This window comes from Cololabis saira, chromosome 3, assembly GCF_033807715.1.
Source record: "Cololabis saira isolate AMF1-May2022 chromosome 3, fColSai1.1, whole genome shotgun sequence".
NCBI lineage: Eukaryota > Metazoa > Chordata > Actinopteri > Beloniformes > Belonidae > Cololabis > Cololabis saira.
The window spans coordinates 18253621-18274701 of record NC_084589.1 but is presented as its reverse complement, the minus strand read 5'-3'; the positions used below and the strand labels follow the sequence as shown (position 1 = coordinate 18274701).

Genomic DNA, 21081 nt, shown 5'->3' with positions numbered 1-21081 from the left:
GTGCTTTTTTTTTCTTTGTATGGTAGCCCTATGTCGTAAAATAGCCTTGCACATGTCCCAACAGTCTCAAAAGCTTGATTCACTTATGAAAATACTCACTTTTCCAAAGCCAAAGACACAATCCTGTCATATACTACATGACTCAGAAATATGCCATTCAGTGAGCTATTTGAATTTACAAGGTATTGGTACATCATAGATCCAGATCAGCTAGTAACTTCCTATGTCATCTCAGTCCAAGTTCTACTTCAAATAATAGTATTTGGTGAACCTTGTAAGAGCAAAGTCAAAGCTCTTTTGCTCTTGCCTTTTGCTTTCCTATTAACAGCCAATTCCCATTTGCGGCAATGAAATTTAATAGAGGAAGAAAAAAGTTATGGTCTTGCAATGACCTCAATCCAACTGAAATTATTGGGCAGGACCTTCAGAAAAGGCTCTGCATAAATATGCCCTTAAACCTTGATTGAATTCAAGCCAAATGAAGAGTGTAAAGAAGAAAGGTCTGAATATTCCCCATAGTGATGTAAGAGACTGGTAACATCATGCAGACTTGAATTTACTGCTTCAGATTGTTCTAAAAGCTACTGAGGCATGAAGTGCATTTTGTGTTTCAATCTCTGGTTCTGAATTTTGGCTTAATTTTTTTCATTGTTTGTTATGTGTTGTTATTCAGTTTAAGCTTTATTTAATTAACTTTGAGACACGGTGAGGCCTACATGATATTTTCAAAAATTCACTTATGATATTAATATTTTATCATCTACTATGTTATGGCGCTTTTGCATTAGTCTCACTTCAGCTCGGTTCTACCCGTTTTGCGCTTTCGCACTAGGGCTGAGACGAGTAGAGCCGCTCCAAGTCGGTACTTTTTTCTGTAACCATTTCAGCCAGGTTCTTAGCGGGCTGAGAAGGGACTATTTCTGACGTCACCACCTCCTCGCCACTGATTGGTCGGGGGGCGGGGCCGTCAGACGTTTGAATCAGGAAGCGGGAGTCAGAGCGAGGCGACCCGCGGCTCGCGGCGATTTTATTATAAAGCACAAAATGTCTGTTTGGTGATCCAACTCTGAGGTGCAGATGTTCATAAACCTGGTGGCTGTCGAGAAAAAATTAAAAAAGCGATGTAGACGGGCTGTTTTACTCTCAGCCGCTCCCGGCTCCAGCTGATTTCTCATCAGCGCTGACATGAACAAAGGTGTTGCGCAATCGAGTACGTCACAGCAGCTTCACCCAAACCTGCCCGCTTCTCCCCTGGCAGTGCGAAAACACACAGTGGAACCGTGTAAAGCCGCGCCGAGCCGAGTCGGGCCAAGTAAGTCCTAGTGCAAAAGCGGCATTAGATGTTGGTGGTAAATAGGCCTACTTTCTTTCATGGCTTACTTTCATTGTTGTTGACCTTTATTTGACCTCACAGGCATTACCACCTGCCTGTTTTAGCCTATTTATTTGTATCACTATACAACATGTTGGGTTTATTCTAGTTTGTTAACCAACACTATCTAAAGTGAATTTCATCCGATCTTACCTTAGCAACGTGTGGGATAAGCAGCTGTTGAAAAGCAGTCTGAATCTTGGCCCTTACTCTTGTGTTCTCGCTCAATATTAGCTGTGAAACAAAAAACATTGTATTATATTTTAAGGATTTACTCAAGAAAAGTAGGCAACTGATTTCTTCAGTGAGCAGTACTTTTTCTAGGAATCTTCTCCCCAATATTGTTCTGCTGTCAATTTTGAATTTCTATTCCTATTATTTTCTAACGCATACAAAGATCAAGGACAATTAATTTTATTCTAGTTGAATGCACAATTAGTTTTGATTTACAATATGACATCCGGTAGTTGTATATATTTCAATCTACTTACAACTTTTTATAATACTCACCTGTAATTTGTTGTAGTTTTCCTTGAGGGTGTGCTGTGTCTGCTGCAACAAAGCAGCAAAAGGGGGGATATCCAACTTCATCGTTGTCATGCAGTTCACCTCCCTGATCTGGGTCAGAATCTCTGGGTCAAAGTTCACGTACAGCTCTTCTGTCTTTGTAGACCTGACCAACAGAGAGGAGTGCAGCCCCACCCTGACATGCTCCATCTGTACGGGACATATCGGGGAGTTTAGTAAGATGACAGTGGAAAAAGAAGGAAAGGGATGAAAAACAAAAGTTGTAAAAGACATAAGGATGAGAATGTAGCACTTGCATGTTGTGTATGATGACACCTTTAACAATCATATTTGTTCAGCTGCTTAAAAAAAACTATTAATATTAGAAATTTGAAGAAATTATAACTTAATTATCTTCTAATTCACATTTTCTCTCCCTATACCTTTGTCATCCAGTTCTTATGGTGGAGAATCTCATATTCCAACAGGATCCTTGCTGTCCTGTTAAAGTTTTTGATTGTCCTCTTCGCCTCTGGTGCTGAAAGAACACCTGGTTGCTAAACAGAGAAAGAATGGCAGTGTAAAAGCAAAAAATAATTTAACTTTGAATAACACAATATGTATCCCCAAGCAAATGTCAGAAAATGAGAAATTCAGTTAAACCTGTTGAAAGAGATCCATAGGACCCTGGATACGGTTATACAGCTGCCGGACCCACATGATCCGACCCGCCACTGGAGGCATGTTCTTGCCAGTGGGGGGGTGCAATTTCTGCGTCATGTAGATTTGGGAAATCATTTCAATGTCCCGGTCATAATTCTGTAGAATGTGCTGATACTTGGCATTAGTGCCAAGATCAGGGATGCCAAGTCTATTTTTATGGAAACCAAAAACAAAAGCAGTTGGTTTTCATCACACTTTTTAAAACAGGCAACAAAAGAAAAAATTGAATAAATCAAATTCTGAACAGAATGAACTCCAGTAATTACTTTTTTTAAATCATAACTTCTCTTATTCCAATATAAAAAAAAAAACTCCTTTCTATTAGCAGTACCAGATGAGCAACTAATAAATTATGTAAATTATGAGTATTTCCAGAAGTATGTCAAGTTGGGAATAATGTGTTACCTTTCAAATTTCTTTAGCACATTTAAAGCTCTTTCTGTATTTTTAATCGTTTCAAACGTTCTGTCCATGAAATTCTTCAGCTGCTCCTGAAAATACATAAATGAACAATAATAGTACTAAAATTCAAATAAAGCTTTACAATGAACCTAAACTTCATCCCATCAGAGAATAACGACGCTGACCAGCACATCAAGTATAAATTTACATATAATTAACTCAACTCTCTTAATTTTGTCTTGCAAATTTCTCATTATCATAAAAAAAGAAATGCTCATGCATGTTAGACAACAGTTTAATCCATTTCTGCATCAATCTGAGAACCCATCAGCTATGTTCATGATTTTTTCTCTTTGGGAAGCAACAAAATATTTTCTGCATTCAAATAATGCCCTTTCCGTGCTCTGGTCATCAGTTCTATGCAATTTAATTTAGTAAAGCTGATAAAAAAGTGATGATGATGTTGTAACATATGAACACATTTGCCTGACTTCTGCTTTCCTTATCAATGTAAGAAAGCATGCAGCTGAGGCATGTTCAAACATGATTTGCCAGTTACTTAGAGAACATGTGGACTACAATGAAACTTTTGTGCCTTGCAAGCATGTTCTGGACATGCATAGAATGCTATTGTAGGGATTAGTTTGCTATTGACACACTGAATAACATTTTATACAACAGGATCCAAACAAATGTCATGACTTACATGGATCTCAGAGGTGCTTTTGCAGAATTCCTCATAGTCAACATCAAAGTCAGTTCTTTTATGGGCTAGGAAACTGTAGGGTTTTATTTTCATCTTCTGCACAACAGCCTATCAGACACAAACATTCTGACTGAAACACATGAATACACAAGTTATTTTATCAAAATTAGGTCAGATCTAAGACAAACTGCATAGAATCTCACAATTTGATCTGTTCTACTGCAAAAACTGAGAACAAGTACAAGTAAAACCTCAAATTACTTCCAACTATGCCTTGGGATTTTATGTCAAGACACTCTTGGTAGACACAAATCTCTTTAGGCTTAGTTAACCAGGGGGTAAACAGAAGCTTAAAAGAGTTACAGAATGGAAAACAGGACAGCATGCAGAACATTTAGCTAGTTAATAAAAAGACATTGTGCACACCCAAATATACAGACAACTTTAGCAATTCAAATATTTTTTGAATAGTAAATGTTTACTGGGGGAGCCAAATAAACAGTCACATTAAACTGTATTTCAGCCTGTCCCCGGTTTTGATATGCATTATCATCATAAACTGGTCTGGGGAAAAAAAAAAAGGTCTGTCATGCCCTCGTGTATGTGTAGTTATTGGCTCTGAACTAAATATGTCAAATATGCCCTTGACTACCATCCAGTGCCTTCATGTAGCTCACAGCAGTGAGTGAACAGACAGCTATCGTCAATGATGAATTGAGTGGAACTGGACAGTCGATTAAATCATAGATAACATGGATGGTGCCAGAAACGTCAATAGCAGCCCTTTTAGAGGTTGAGAATTAAACTGGAACCTTGTCGGTCACAGCACACACCTGTGGTACTGATAACATACCTGACAGCATCATCAGTACAAAAATTAGTTGTATATATTTATCTGAGCATGTAGGAGTGGAGTTAACATTGAAAAACAAAGGGAAGAAGAGAAAAGAACAGAGCAAGATGTTGAAAAATGTTTGGATTTGGTACTCTGTTTGTGTTCCATGCAGTTAGTATTGTATAGGTCATGTATAATTTACCACTGCATGCTGCCATCTACAGAAATAAAAAGTGGGCCATGCATGGCTAAAGTGAAAGTCTGAAGCATTACCTCCCATTTTGCTTGCATTTCTGCAGTCTGTATAACCAAGGAAGCAGAAACAAACAGAGAGAACATCAATATACCCCCCAGGGAATACACCCTCAGCAGTTACAGACAAACGAATGCTGCATGATTGTGATATCCAAGATAGAGAGAGAACAAGGACAGTAATCTACCACTGATGCAGAGGAGCCTGAAATGCAACGAAACCACTTACTGTTCTACTGAGATGCACTGACAGGCATGTGGCATGGGGACTGCACTTATCCAAATAATCTTCTGGATAAACCAAAAAATGAAATACCTCTTGAAAATATTTTGTTCCCACTCACTATATTTCATTAATCAAACTGCTCAGTATTGTAATTAATACGTATGAGTCATCAGTAAAAATCTACAATATATTTTACTTAAATAGCATTTTTACTATTTTTTGAATCTATTCACCTATTGTTTTTGGTTATTCAAAATAATTTTCAAGGAAACTTGGTATTTCAAAATATTTCTTGTTTGTATTGTATATATGGGAGATGTATAGCTTATCTTAATTGCCATAGAAGCTCTCTATTTGCCAGACACCAACTAAACATATGGAAATGAGTAAATAGCATAAAAAAAATTATATTTAGTTGGCTAGCAATGGCATTTAATCAGTTAGTGGCATACATATATAACCTTTTTAAACCTGATTTTAAAATATTTTAAAAAGTACTTACTTGAAACCTGGTAGCAATGGTTTCTAGTGCTTCAATCTTCGAGTCCTGCAGTGCTGAGTATGTGGAAATGGTACTAAACATTTCCAGAATCTTAATTAGACGTCGTTGAAATGAATCAAACTTCCCAAATATGTACATCTCACTGAAGTCAAACTGTCGCGCCGAGGTAGTTTGTTCCAGCTTCTCCTTGGTTTTATGGAAACACCGCTGGTACTCCTGGACAAAGCAGATTGCAAGAATGTAATCACTTAAACACAACACTAATTTCAACACATCATAAAATCTATTGTAGATTATGAAAAATATCTTTAAAATGTCTATTAAAAAAAACTTATTTTACATTAATCCCGATGGGTGTAACTATATTTTACTTCAAATAATCCACAATTGCTGAAAAAATGTATCAAAGAACAGGAAAAATGAATTAATTACATTATAAACTGCATATTCTTCTAATTGACATAGTCCAATACCTGATTAAGGCGAATGGAAGCTTTAAGTTTGTCAATGACAACTTGCTGAGGCTGATCCCATATTGTATCTGAGCCGTTATTGGTGATGTAGGCCTTGCAAGCAGTGATCATCTGGTTCGTCACCTAGAGGTATAAACGGACAGGTAAATAAAGACACCTATACATTTTGAGGCTGTTTGTGCTACCAAGCCAATATATATATATATATATATATATATATATATATATATATATATATATATTAAAAACTTGGAACAAAAAGTAAGGAAACTTACGTTTGGTAAATTATTTCTTTGTTCTAACAATTCTTCCTTGGCAATACATCTTATACCGTTAGAAAGCCTGTTTATTTCCTGGGGCCCTGGATAGCTCAGTGAGGTGTCATTTGTAGAGAATATAATCCTCGTGTGGGCAGCGCAGGTTCAACTCCCGGCCTTTCGCTCTATACTGTAAAGTCCCCCCCCCCCTCTCTACCCGTCTCCTGACTACCTACTTTCTCAATAAAGGCCACTAGTGCCACAAAAACCTTTTAAATAAAAAAACTTGTTTATTTCCCTTGTAAATGCTGGAACCCGTATTTATGGGATTAGATAGTTTAAGTTTGAAAAAAACAACACAATTTCACAATTTATCCATTTAACAAACAGGAGCCTCAGTAGTGTGTGGATGAAAGATACACAGCCACAACAGCCTGGCACCTCCTCCTCATGCTGGTCACCAGCCTGCTCACACTGCTGCGGGCTGGCATCCCATTCTTCAACCAGCATTTGTGGCAAATCAGCCAATGTGGTTCTGTTCGTCACTCGGGCACGAACAGCACACCCAAGATGACCCCACAAGTGTTCAATGGGGTTGAGGTCAGGACTGCTGGCAGGCCATTCCTTCCTCTCTCATCTCAAATTCTCTGATAAACCTCGCTCTGTGGAGGCAAGCTCTTTCATCTTGGAGGAGAAAGTTTTGGTCCCAGACTGTCGAGCTATGGGATTTCCACTGGTTGCAGAATTTAATCTCAACATCTCTCTGCATTGAGATTGTCTCCCATGATGACAAGCCTTATTTTCCCAGGGACGGAAATGCCGCTTGACCCCATCACACTGCCTCCACCAAAAGATGTTACTCTCGGTGCAGCAATCAGCATAGTGTTCTCTGTGTCTTCTCCGTAGGCAGAATCTGGACTCATCGCTGAACATAACGCTCCTCCACATCTTCAGGTTCCAGACAGTACACGTGTTGCAGACACCCGCGCAAGTGTGAATAGCAACAGCAGAATAAGAAGTTTGGCATTGGCAGAGAAGACTTGGCACAATTTGCATGGGTGAAACCCACATACTCACCTCTGCTGCTCATCCCACAAATGCATGTTCCCTACAAATGTGGCACCATTTAAAAGGGAAATAAACAGGCTTCCCAACTGTGTAAGATTTATTGCCAAGAAGTATTGTTACAAACTAAACTATTTGTATCACAATGTGCTGTATTTAACAATGAGTCATTTTTTTGATTAGCTGCCATCCCTACAGTACCTTAACAAAAAGTGATGTTATTTTTTCTGATGAGTTGTAATAGCGAGAAATAGTGAGAATCATCCTGATGGCATTGATCAAACCTGGGATTGCGGCCACCATGGACACCTGAAATAAAGTACATATTGTTTATACTTGTACACACGGGACACATTTATATAACAGTTTTTACACAAGGATAGGCTATATTTGGTTTATTTTTAATGCAGCAAACCATTTAATATATAAATATTTATTAATTTTTTCTTACAGGGTCACTGTTGTAGAGAGGATCACAGAATTTCTCCATGCTGTAGAGGTACTTGACATTGTCTTTGGCCTCATTAGCGGCATCAGTGATCCTTGCATCTAGTTCCCGCCAACGCTAAACCAAAAACGCTATTATTGCAATTTAAAAGTATCATGTTGAACAATACATTTTTAGCCATGGCAGTCATGAGTACTGAAATCCAGTTATCTTACCTTAATGATCTTAGATTTGGCCATCAAGAGCACACCCAGTACAGCTCTCACATCAGGGTTTTTTAGCTGATCAACAAGATAGTTGAAGCGACACATCCGTTTCTTCCAGTGATCCAGCTCAGCACGAGGACCAAGGTCATCTGCCTCCTTTCTAAGCTGGTCACTCTCAGCTAGAACCTGAAGAACACAGTTGCTTGGTTCTATGTCTACTTTGTACTGTATCATTCGGTGCCTGAATTTATTGTATTTCATCAGGTCATTTTATTCTGGCAGTCTAACATTTCTGCCCAAAAGATCGCGAACTATATTGCGAAAATGTCTGTCCTCAGTAGGTCCTGAAGATAGGTAAGTACAACCCGTTGTGTTCTTTAAACCTAAACAGCCAGATTCTGTTTCCAGAACAGACTCATTCAGAAAAACCTTCAAAGTAAGCCATCCTAGTGGAGTCTTTTTGCACTGCTAGGAACTTTAACATTTAAAATGATAAGTAAGGCCTGTGGAGATATACCACTTGACTTTTAAGTAGTTTCACAGAGCATTGCAAGAGTCTTACTTTTAGGACAACTTGCTGGAATGGTGACAACTATTTTTAATATTTTATTCCCACTTGTGAACAACTTCTACCTTTCTACATCATTATTTATGTCTTTCCTCACTATCACCATGTTAACACCTGAATGTTCCAGAGCAGCACGCTGATGAAACATCTGCTTTTATAAAAGGTGTATGGTTACACCTGATGATGATAAATTAATCAAGCGCATTTAATTGTACTTGGCTGCTTCTTACCATTTAGCTCCTACAGACTGGATGCTGCCAGCTGCATTCAGGTATAATGTATTTATTATTCTTGTTTACCTTATAGTGTGTTAAACTATGAACTTCTCTTGGCCCACTCAATATCCTTTTACACTTTAACACTGTAACATACTCGTTTTCTGCTCCACCACTTAGTATTTTGATTCCTCTTTTCACTCGTACGGGTCTGCTATTTGATCATTTTTAAGGTCTGAAAGCTTAACATGGTAACTAATGTCTCTTTAAGAATCTCTTGCTTTAACCTGCTTGGTGTGATTGCTTTCCTTGTCTTTCCTTGTGACTGCTGATGGTGCATTTGATAAAGTTGTGAAATTTTATTACAAAGGTTTGAATATACTATTTGGATCAGATCAACATATTACTTTGGATTAAATTGGTTCATGTTACTTCTGTGATATATTCCAATGTGCTCATGCAAACAATAGTCTTCCTGACACGAGTTAGACATGGTGTTCCATATGGATCTGTGGTTGGTTTTACTTTTAAACAAACCTAGATTTTGATGATTGCAAATTTAAAAAAAATCTAGAGCAAGGACATACCATGAGCATGGGATCGATTAGTGCAAATTCACAAAAACCTTTGAGTGTGCGCGCATGTCTGTTCTTTTATATTTTAATTTTAATGCTGTCTTTATTTTATTTGATTGTTTCTGTTCTCCTCATCTTAATGCCTTTATTAAGGACTGAGTTTTCTTTATGTATGGAATGTGCTATACAAAGAAACGGGCCTTCCCTTGCCTATACCTTAATTTTCCTTCTTCCACAGCTGGAATCCGTGGTCTTGTGCCTTTCTGTGTTTCTCTGTCCTGTCTTCTTACCCCAAACAAGTCGAACAGGATAGTTTCTCTTTCTGAGCCTGGTTTAGCTGAAGGTCTCTTCCTTTGAAAAGGAAGTTTTCTTCACTATTGCCTGCAGCCTCTGCATGCTCAAGACAGGAGACGGAATCCAATTGAAGATAAGATGCATTGGTTTCCTGAGCAACACAAGATTTGGCACTTTGGCCTTAAGCGCTGCACAAATACAGTTATAGTGAACTGGGCTGTATCGATTTGGATTATAATTAGATTGAAATTATGTTATTTAATTAAAATGGATTTAATTGGACTTTACCTTCACTGCAAAGTGGCTTGATATAACATTTGGCTTAAACTTATACTTTAAAACTAAACTGAATTAAATTGGAAGCATTAAGGCTGTACTTTGTTTTCAGGCAATGTTTAGTTTTGTTTAGCTTTTGTTAAAACATAACCATATCATGTGATATGTCACATGTTTCTTGTTCATCTGAGGTCACATTTACTTCATTTTAGAACCAATTAGAAGGCAAATGAGTGTATTATGTTCTGAAATTCAATACTGTGGAAATAAAGGTATGCATTTTCACACGATAGTTACATGACTGTCAGATAGGGTACATAAATATTCTATCACATTTTTCCAGCTCTTATAAACATGGAGCTGAGAATAAATGATCTGGGAATTTGGCAGTAAGTATACAGTACACAAGATTAAAGCAAGCTTGAGTGTGAATAAAATAGGCTTCTGAATACAGTGCTTACCTGTTCTATCTGTTTGAGCCAGACTTTCATACAGGCCTCTATCTTTTCTGTTGTTTCTGTGCTGTTGGCGGCTGCCAGATAGTCTGCTGGGCCTTTCAGCATCCGCAAGTCAAAAGTGTCACACTCTTTTAAAGTAACCTGGAAGCAAGAGATAAGATTTTCTTGATATCTGTAATCTGATTTGAGGATTTGGTCAAAACATGCAACATGTAATTGTCCTGCTATTGCAAAATATATTACTGACGAGAAAAAGAATAACTTCAAGGCAGGAAGATCAGTTAAAAAGAAAAAGAGATCATCTAAAGACATGAAGATTGGCTTAAGAAAGAACTGTTTTTAAGAGAGGAATTTGAGTTGAAGAATGTAGCTAATTCTCTAGCAGAATTTAGTAAGTGGCTAAAAGCCAAACAAGGAAAGACTGATAGCTGAATTAGTGTTGATCCTAGATCAAATTGTTGGAATTTATAAGGAAGGTGAAAAAAACGTTTCAATTGCAAAAGAACTAGAAATCTATCCAAATAAAGTAGAGTAAGAGTAAGGTATTTTTCAGCGTTGTTCTGGTCTCTTCAGGGTGGTTCTTGTTGTGTTCAGGGTGATTCTGGTTCTGTTCGGGGTGGTCCTGATCAAGTTCGGGGTGGTTCTGCTTCTGTCTGGGGTGGTTGTGTTTGACGTGTTTTCTTGTTCTTTTCGGGGGGGTTCTGATTCGGTTAGCGGTGGTACTTCTTATGTCTGGGGTGCTTCTGGTTGTATTTTGGGTGGTTTTGGTTCTGTCTCTTATTCTCTTCTTCTTATTCTGGTTGTGTCCAGGGTGGTTATGCTTCTGTTCAGAGTGGTTGTGTTTAAGGGGGTTGTGGTTCTGTTTGGGGTGGTTCTGGTTCTGTTTAGGGTGGTCGTGGTTCTGTTTGGGATGTTTCCTGTTGTGTCCGTGGTGGTTCTGGTTGTCATCCCTCACTGAAGTAGTGAGCTCTCAAAGACGAAGTTTTTCAAGGATGTCTGAAGGCGCCACAATTGAAAACCATTATAAAACATGGGATATTTCAAAAACTAAAAAAACATTTTCAAAAGCTGATAGAGTGTGAGTCATGCGAGTACTTGAAAGTTTGAATTGTGTCTCTAGCTGAAAAAGGTGAAAGTTTTTCAAGGATTTGAATATTTCCCATTTATATTCCAATGGAGCTTGGAAATCCAGGAATATCTCAAAACATTTGAACAAGCAACCTGAAGGAGCTGAATGTTTTGATATCTGAATGGATGGGATAGCTCAAAAAATGTGCAGCTGATTCAGCTTTTAACAAATTAGCTGATGGGTATTTCTTGTACTGTACAGTTGTATCCGTTACCTTTTCTTGTAGACTCTCCTGTGCTCCAGTCAGAACTGACCCAAAGTTTTCAAGTGAGCATATGAACTCCTGCTTTACAGCCTGGGCCTGGGGACTAGCCAGCTCTCCCCAACCATGGTCCATCTTCTTTATTGTCGGGATAAAGATCTCCGAGACCAACTGCTCAACGCTTTTTAACAGACCCACTTCTGTCGTGTCCAACATATTGAAATTCACATCCTACAAAGTGAAACAAGCACAAACTTTCATTTACAAATCAAAAGGTAGTATTTCTTTACTAAAATAACTTACAAATGAAACTTAATTCAACACAGGCATATTTGTTATCGAAATCAGACATACTGAGACAAAATTTGGAAGGTAGGTACAGTGGTACAATGAAGGTAGATAAAAAACAAACCATAGTTAACTTTTTTCAAATGAGCTTAAACCAGCATGGGGGAAAAAAAACAAAGAGGTCACAATCCATGTAGAATATGGTACATTAATGTTCTTCAGGACCCTACTGGACACAACAATCCCATCCTTAGAACTACCACTGACTGACAGACGGATGAAAATAAAAAAATAAAATTAAAAAAAGAACTGCCACTGACAACTATCCTCCAAGCATCAATGAAAACAGAGGGCTAGACACCATGTCCAACGTGTCCAAAGTTCTTTCTACCAGTGGAAGCAATGCCTGTAGCAAAAATGTGCTGTATGACTTATAAGCTACAAACATTGTCTTATAACTTGTGTTTTACACCCTCTCAGCAAATTGTGTAGTTTGACATTTTGTTTGGTACGTTTTACATTAAATTCTCCCATTAATGAAAATAATATTAAAATAAAAAACATCAGGAGCTAGCTTAATGCTGTCATAAATGTTAGTTATCTCGGATCAGCCGTGTGTGCTCCTAGTTGTCAACTTTAACTTAGTCACAATATTGTGAATATGCTGCTGTCCAAACTAAACAAATAAGTAATACATGGATAGTTAAAAGAAACTTCATAAGAATTACTATTTTAAGTAATATTAGCGGTAGCTGTTTTTAATATTATTTAAACTGGCTTTAAATGAGAATCACTGACCTGACTGTGACTTAGATAGATATACAAATGTAAAATGATTAATCATCTTAGAGAAAAATTCTTGAACATCTGCCTCAGTTTTTAGCAATAGTCAGCTAATTCTAGACTGTTTAATGATTTTTTTTCTCCCCTTTTTCCTGTTACCTCATGTTACGATTCTCTTGTCCCAAACCTGTGACACACATCCACCTCTGTTCCCAATTAGCACACCTGTATCTACTTTTCATGACAACCCCTCAATAGTGGTTACATAACTAGTTTTTCAAATTCAATGTCACTTCCCCACTGGATTGTTGGTGATGTCTGTTGTCAGGTCTCCCTCTCCCTTTTTTTTTTCTTGAGTGCATTTGAGCAAAATGACCCGGTCCAGGGGAAGTGGACACAGCCAGTGGCTATGCACAACTGGGTTAAGAGAGATATTCAGAAAATATCTTGAAATTTTGAAACTTTTTTTTATTCATTTTTTTTAGTCACGACTACAGGACCTAGAATCATTTCATGTAATGTTCTAAGGAAACAAAACCTGTGATTGTTAATGGTGATTAGTCTCTGTGTGGATAGCAGGTGACCAGCTACAATCAATGGCTAGAGCTGCTTGTGATATTTTTCTCGCAGCCCGGGGAGTGAGAACAAATGTCACTGCTCTTGTGAAGGGTTCAGAGGCCTTACAGATGTAACTTATTTGAATATTTTGATATCGTTGTTGATATATTTGCACTTTTAGTGACTCACTCGGTGTATATTCTCAGACGTTATTGCTTTTAAAGTGTTGCTTCTGGTGAAGAAGACACACACTCCTGTCAATGCCACATCCTTCCCGTCCGTTACAAACACCTTCCACCTTCCTCTGTGACCATGTGGCTGAGAACCAAGCTGAGTGGATGCACGGGCTGCAACTGCTGAAACAAAGAATGGACAGGAACAAATTAAATATTCAAAGAACATCTTCATAGGCAAGGCTAGGCAGACAGTGGTCCACTTTTTAGGTCTTAGTGAGGATTTGAGCACCAGAGTTCTGAATGAGCTGTAGTTGTCCAGCTGACTTTGGGTATGTCTGTAAAGATGCTGTTACAATAAACAAGCCTACTAAAGATGAATGCATGGACTGCTGAGACATCAGAACTTTTAACCTTGGTAGTAGGTTGACTTTCTTATTGCCATAATGTGTTTTTCCAAATGTAGGTCTGAGTCCATCACTACACGCAGATTTCTGGCCTGGTTGGTGGTTTTTAGGTGTATAGATTGAAGCTCTGTGGTGACCTGTAATCGTTTCTCTTTGGCTCCAAAGACAATTTCCTCAGTTTTGTTTTTGTTTAGCTGGAGAAAGTTGTGGCACATCCAGAATACAATTATCTTCAGACCCCTGTGTATCATACTGTCACATATCACCAGTGAAAAAGATCATTTCATAGAAGACAGAATCTCAGTTTGATTTAGTGCAATGAGAATCTAGTAATAAAAAATATGTTGTTTTTTTTTTAAATATTGGACACCCTTAACGGTCATTTTGTCATGTTACCTCCTTCTTCAGCTGGCTCAGTGTCTTGATAGAACAACATGAGATGTGGAAGACCATTTACAGCGAAGAATTGCTCCATGCGGTCAATCTGTAAAAGATTTTAGAGAAATTTGAATATTGTGTGCCATTGTCAGAACATAATGGATGTGCCAAAAAAAACTAAATTAAAATGATTACTCAATCTCAAAGATAGAAAATTGGACTGCAAAAAAAAAAAAGGCTACTACCCCTATTTCCTTTAGATTTTAAGGATCCAGCTTTTTATATTAAAAAAAGATCTGTGTAAAGGTTTGAGTGTAAAGTACCTGACTACCCTCCAGTATGGCATCTTCCACATCAGCCTTCTCCAGTCCCAGGCATGATGCCACAATACTGAGGATATAGTCATGTCTTCCATCCAGCTGAGCACGCTTCGCTTCACGCTCCTCCTTCAGTTTTTGCTGAAAAAAAATGAATGCACAAATTTCACAAGTAGGGTAAATTGAAGGCTATGTGAGATAAATACAAAGGAACATATACATTTTATGGTGATTGATTGAGATGAGTTCAAATGCTTTAAAAAAACACTGAATTGACAGGTCATAAAGCCAATACACTATATTTTACATGCTTCATGTGTAGCAATGAGCCTTTTCACAGTGACAGAATACAGACTCTTCTACCTAACATTTTATATCATTTTCAAATCATATAAATCAATGAATAATGCTCTCTGATGTAAATACATCATATATGTTTTTGTAAGAGCTATTTAATTGTTCTCCACCCTATACTTGTGTGTGTTTTTTTCCCCATGCTAGATGAATCAGACTGCTAAGAAAGGACTCAGTTGAAATCAGTTTAAACGAGAGACTCAATGGACATAACAGATGTGATAGGTATTGAAAGACCAACCTGACAGAACCCTGTTCAAGAGCTTTAAATGAACATAAAATAAAAAAATGAAACAAACTATAAAATGGGAATGGATAAAACAAATCGATGTGAGGCAGTGAAGGAAAAAAAGGAAATGGAAATTAGACACATGGGATGCAACTTGAGAAAACCAGAGCTGAGAATCAACTCAATACCCAGAAAATTAGGAATGTTGAGAGAAAACGGATAAGGCAGCAAAAGCAAAGGACGAAAAGACAAGACGAAAAGACAAGACAAGACAAGAGGGGGGGGGGGGGTTATTTTCTAAATACAAAGAAGGAGAGCCGTATATGGTATCATACCATATACGGCCAAATACATACCATATGTATTTGGCTATGAATTTGGGCATGAATAAAGGGAAAATAGAAAAAAATGCTACATAAATCCCAAGACTGAACTCTTAAAGGAGTTATGTTATGCCCCCCTTTCCCACAAGTTTACACAATTTCCTGGTGTCTCAATAAAATGTATGTGACATGCAGATTGTGTAAAACAGCTGTCCCCTATGCCAGCGACTCTGGTTGGCCCATTAGTAGCTATAAAAAAAGATCTGTAAATTTTATGGTTACTGTGCAAATTTATACAGTTTAACAAGGGTAAAAACATTTTTTTACCTTCTGAAAAACAGATTTGTCCCACCTATAGTTCAACAGCAGAATTATGAATCTTCTCAAAAGTATGGCAATATTTTCCACAAAGGTTCTTACACTTATAATAGCGGACTGTTGAAAAGTAAGCAAATAAGTGACATTGCAGACAGATCAGCTGGCACATGGTTAATTCAACTGTTTTCTATCCTTCTACTCATTCTATCTCGCATGACTGAGGGTTGCCCCCTAATTTCAAGGTCTGAGTTTCAATCCTTTGTCCTTCCATATATTGTTGTATCCTTCGGCAAGGCAATTCAAAATAGCTCCTAATAGTAGGCATTTCGGCTGACATTGTGTGGCAGCATGCACAAATATGTTAAATCATACTTGATATAGGGCTCTCAAATAGAGAAATATTCATAACATTTCAGACAAAAAAGTCTAAAATTATGTGTTTTATTATTTTGTCAAATCACAGAAATTTTCACACTAACCATGTCAAAGTCTGACATCACACACATGTGCTCATCCTAGTTCGGCTATAAAAAACAAAAAGCATGCCCAGGCCACAGTTTCTGGGCAACTATTCCAGTCACTCCACACCTACACCCTGTCTTTATTCCAAAGTGTAGGAAGAGCCAGTCCTAAAGGCAAACATAAACAATGCAGCCACAATACACTGCAAATTATTTAAAAGAGCAGACTAAGTTATCACTGCATACCATACACATTCACACAAAAATCATTAATTAACAGAAAGACTCAAAAGATGACCAAAACACATATCCACATTTAATTATTTGCTTCAAAGAAACAGAAACCAGCAGAGACAGACCCATGTAATAAGAGCTTAAACATGAAATGCTTTCAGAGGCAAACAAAGCCCCTTCCAGAGATAAGCTGTGGCGAGACTGAAAATCCCTATAAAAAACAGATTGCCACTTTTTGAAATATTGTGACATAAAAATATGCAACAAGATTGTTTGGCATATGTGATAAAAGCAGTCACTTTTAATCCAAATCATCTAGAGAATAGAAATAACACATGCTGCCATATTCAACAGAGAAGCTCGTGGCCAGAGCATTACAGCTGTTTTGCTTTATCTTAACTGGATAAATGGCAAATGAACGATGTGATCTGAGGCAGTAATTGGCCCTATTCATTAATATTATGTGGGCAAATGAAGAAAAATACTAGAATGTCTTAAAATGACAACACAAAAAAAAACCAAAAGACAGAAGCACTGCATGAATTCTTACCCGAATGACCTTGGAAACTATTTGTCTCCAGAGCTGCTTGCTAAACACCAGCGACATGACAGTTCCTTCCCTCTCATACTCACCTCTTCTAAATCTTCTCTATAACATGCTATCCTTTATCTGCATGTGGACACTCATCCTGGACGAGTAGAGCCTATCAAGTTGTCAGCGGTGACCACTCAGCCATCTGGACTGAAACTGTATCTCCTCTATGTTTAATGGCCACTCCAATCAGAAGAAAGGGTTTTCAGCAAAGTGAGATCAGGGAAGATAGGATTCTCAAGTATATATGCACTTGTAATTCATCTGAATTTAGTGTCAAAACTGGGCTTTCAGTATAGTTTTGAACAGTTAATTTTCTAGGACAGAATGAATATAACACACATCCTCTTATGAAAACTTTTTGGAAAATAATTTAAATTAGAGTTCTCCAATCTTAAAAGCGCCTTAAATGTATACAAACAGATTTAGAAATACATTTATCTTCAATGATGTTCTCTCTCCAAACCCTTTTTTTCTCACTATCAAGCACAACTATTCAGTTATTTGAGCATTCTTCATGTCAGACACGTTCTAGCACCCTATAATGTAATAATTTCCTGATAATGTAATAACGCCTGAAAATGTAATAAAATTTGCACTTAACTCAATCAAAAATGTAATAAAACCCAATAATGTAATAACTTGACCAATAATGTAATAAAATATCCTGACTGATATTGTAATAACATTTTTACCGATAATGTAATACCGTATTACATTATTGGGAATTTATTACATTTTTAGGTGGGTCTTTTTTTTTCAAAACTGATAATGTAATACTTGGCAGATAATGTAATATATATGTTCATTTTCAGTCCAGAGTTCCACATTTTGTGTTTTAAGAATCTAAGAATCTTATATACACTGTATGTGAAACACCTGAATGAATATTGGGTTAAATTGCAGACCAGGTACGGTGTAGCCTATGGTCTGGTTGCCGCGTACCCTACGCCGTAGGCTCTGCATTGGTGTAACGCGGAACCATAAATCAGCCTTTATTCTGGCAAGATCTGAAAAAACTTCGCAACAACGAGCAAGCAAGTGATTATGTACATTCACTGAGTGAATATTATGAAAGTAAAATATATATTCCTCGCTAGAAATGTAATCAAAACGCATTTTTATGCAGAAACTCAAAATATTGATTTTTTTTTTTCAGTAAAAAATGAGAAATGTCTGCCATGTTTTTTGATGTCACAGCCAGAATCTTGAAAGTCACGTGACTTGGACGTAAAACAAATAGGCAGAAAAATGTAACAGTTACAATTACATACAATTCATGGACTATTATTGTAACCCCTCTACGTTTTTGCACTTTGGATCAACGTACGTTTTTATGTGAGACTGGGTTGTTTCATGAGGTAGTGATTTGTTGGAAATCTGTGAAGTGAAGAGGTACGTTTAGGGTAGAGTTACCTGGAGTTTCCAGTGCTGCTCAGAAGGTTATCTGAGCTGGAATTCTGGTCTCCCAAGGAGGTAAGTCTATCACCCACTTAGTAAGAGCAGGATGTAGTTGCATGTCCCTGAGTATCTGCATATCTGCGTATGGCTGTATGGTACTCAAAGTCTGCAATTTAACCCAATATTCATTCAGGTGTTTCACATACAGTGTATATAACATTCTTAGATTCTTAAAACACAAAATGTTGAACTCTGGACTGAAAATGAACATATATATTTTGACCTAAAAATTTAATAAATTCCCAATAATGTAATAAGGTATTACATTATCGGTAAAAATGTTATTACAACATCAGTCAGGATATTTTATTACATTATTGGTCAAGTTATTACATTATTGGGTTTTATTACATTTTCGATTGAGTTAAGTGCAAAATGTATTACATTTTGAGGCGTTATTACATTATCAGGAAATTATTACATTATAGGGTGCTACACACGTCCGTCCGTCCATCCATCCATCTATCTTTAGTATCCACTTCAATCTTATGCGGGGGCAAAGAAGGCTACTGGAGCCACTTCCAGCAGTCACCAGACAAAAGACGAGGGCACACTCTGGACAGGTTGCCCTCACAGGGTTGGAAAATAAAATCCCCCTTTACATGTGATAGTTGCCTGGCTGGAAACGTATAAAGATTTCCCATAGCAATGTGTGGTTGTCAGTCCAATAAGTTCTGTCAAAATAAACCTTTTTGTGCACCTTGAAGAAGCTACCTATCATAGTCAGCTACACCGGGACAAAAATGGTACTTTTCAACCTGGATGTAAAGTTTTTATATTGAGTTGGTTTAAAACTTAGCATTTTTGTTTATGCAAACATAAATTAACAAATAAGAGAAATCACTGAGCCCAATGATGCAATGATACTCAAAACGAGTGTTTGCTACTGTAGGTATGGTTTAAGTGGAAAAAACACAGTTTGGGGGTTACTGTTTAATGAGTAGTAATGAGGTTTTCTGTTTCCACCATTGTATAACGGTACCCATAAAGGTGCACCATGTAGGTGTTGAAGTATGAAAAGAAAACATAAATTTTCAGCAGAAATTGGCAAAATGTCATCTGTGTGTCATGTTTATGTACAAATTATCTTATCTATAATTAGTCACTTTTGGATGATAACACTTTGCTTGGAAGTTCATATATGCTTAAAATATCATAACTTAAATCTTTATCAAACTACATTATATCAAAAATTGTAGCATGGAGCTGTGATTGAATTCTTTTTTTTTTTTAAAGCTCAGGTGTTATCTTTTACCCAACCAATATATAAGAGTGGAGCTGTTGGCAGATAAAATCAGTGATTTTATGAAAACAAAATAAAGTATCTTCAACTTAAGCCTCTTTTGTGTCCTTTAATTTGCTACCAGGCACACAACACATACACAACAGTTAATTAATGATGAAGTACATTTGGCCAAGGTAGATAGCGAAGTAACCAAGTTGTCTGTAATGTCAGAACTCTTGGGTCACCTTACCTTGTTTTGATAGTCTGGCTTAAAAGTCAGCATAGTCGTCGGTGGCCTTTCAGACTGACACTTCTTTTCAAGTCATTCCATTCCCTAAATTGGCTTTGCTTTTCATGACATTAGAGAATAACAGCTTCCAACAAAGAAGACAAGACAGAGAACAAGTGGCTTTGCAACACTATGTGAGCAATCAGTCTTCTTCTTGTGCCATGTGAGAAAGGTTACTGCTCTGATATTACGAGAGCTTTGCTCCTAAAAGGGTAGTGCTAACTAGATAATGTGGTGTTGGATGACGTCCTGTCAACAAAGTAATTATCAAGGTCTTGCTCTCACCTTACAAGTCTATTGGAACAATGGGACGAGGGAAGAAAGGCTGTTGAAATGTGTTTTGGAATAGAGCTAAGGTGGGAAACTTTCTCACATTGAATGTGTAAGAGAGTAGATTTACACTAAAGACAAGAAAATACAAGACACTGTTGAAGAGAGGTTAAAAGAGTTCTTTAGAAAAAAAAATTCTCCTTCCCAAATAACAAAAGGTGCCCAATTAACATCCTTTTGACATTTTATGCATTACCATTGTATGCTGACTGAAACCTGCTGGAAGACAATAGTGACTTTAAACAGAGTAGCCCTATGTCTTTGCTATTTTATTATGCAGAAGCTTAGTGCTGTCAAGCGATTAAAAAAATTGAGGCAATAATTAAGATCTGTATTTAATTAATCTAATTAATCGCTTTTTTAATCTCACCTAAAAATCGCTTAGAAAAGCCCTCAACTTACGGTGTTTTCATTTGAATTCATTACATTATTGTGGCAGATCAAAAGACTGATATATAACAACAAAAAAGTGGCTTTATAAAGTATAAAGTAACAGATGCAGGCAGTCCTACTATTTACATCCACTTGGCGAGAACATTCTCCAGCCTCTCGGTCGCAGACGTGCGCATGCGCGGGGTGCTCTTCAACGGAGAAGAGCGTTGCTGTGGCAACATCGTTGCTGCTAACGTTAGCTGCTTTGCGTTGCGCTAAACTTGAGCTGCTTCGTGGT

General features: G+C 37.3%; 1 protein-coding gene across 1 annotated transcript in view; it reads right to left on the bottom strand.

The window, feature by feature from the left end:
• dnah5 (dynein, axonemal, heavy chain 5) overlaps nucleotides 1-21081 on the bottom strand; it is a 123508-nt gene that overhangs the window by 93681 nt on the left and 8746 nt on the right. The window contains exons 2-18 of the mRNA XM_061716416.1: nucleotides 14602-14736; nucleotides 14297-14384; nucleotides 13510-13676; nucleotides 11704-11922; nucleotides 10364-10501; nucleotides 7984-8160; nucleotides 7772-7885; nucleotides 7522-7629; nucleotides 5999-6121; nucleotides 5526-5741; nucleotides 4819-4845; nucleotides 3711-3818; nucleotides 3008-3093; nucleotides 2543-2750; nucleotides 2323-2436; nucleotides 1883-2089; nucleotides 1526-1606 (exon numbers count right to left, since the gene is read on the bottom strand). Of these exons, the coding sequence (XP_061572400.1) occupies nucleotides 1526-1606; nucleotides 1883-2089; nucleotides 2323-2436; nucleotides 2543-2750; nucleotides 3008-3093; nucleotides 3711-3818; nucleotides 4819-4845; nucleotides 5526-5741; nucleotides 5999-6121; nucleotides 7522-7629; nucleotides 7772-7885; nucleotides 7984-8160; nucleotides 10364-10501; nucleotides 11704-11922; nucleotides 13510-13676; nucleotides 14297-14384; nucleotides 14602-14736 (2316 nt within the window). The remainder of the gene's footprint in view (nucleotides 1-1525; nucleotides 1607-1882; nucleotides 2090-2322; nucleotides 2437-2542; nucleotides 2751-3007; nucleotides 3094-3710; nucleotides 3819-4818; nucleotides 4846-5525; nucleotides 5742-5998; nucleotides 6122-7521; nucleotides 7630-7771; nucleotides 7886-7983; nucleotides 8161-10363; nucleotides 10502-11703; nucleotides 11923-13509; nucleotides 13677-14296; nucleotides 14385-14601; nucleotides 14737-21081) is intronic.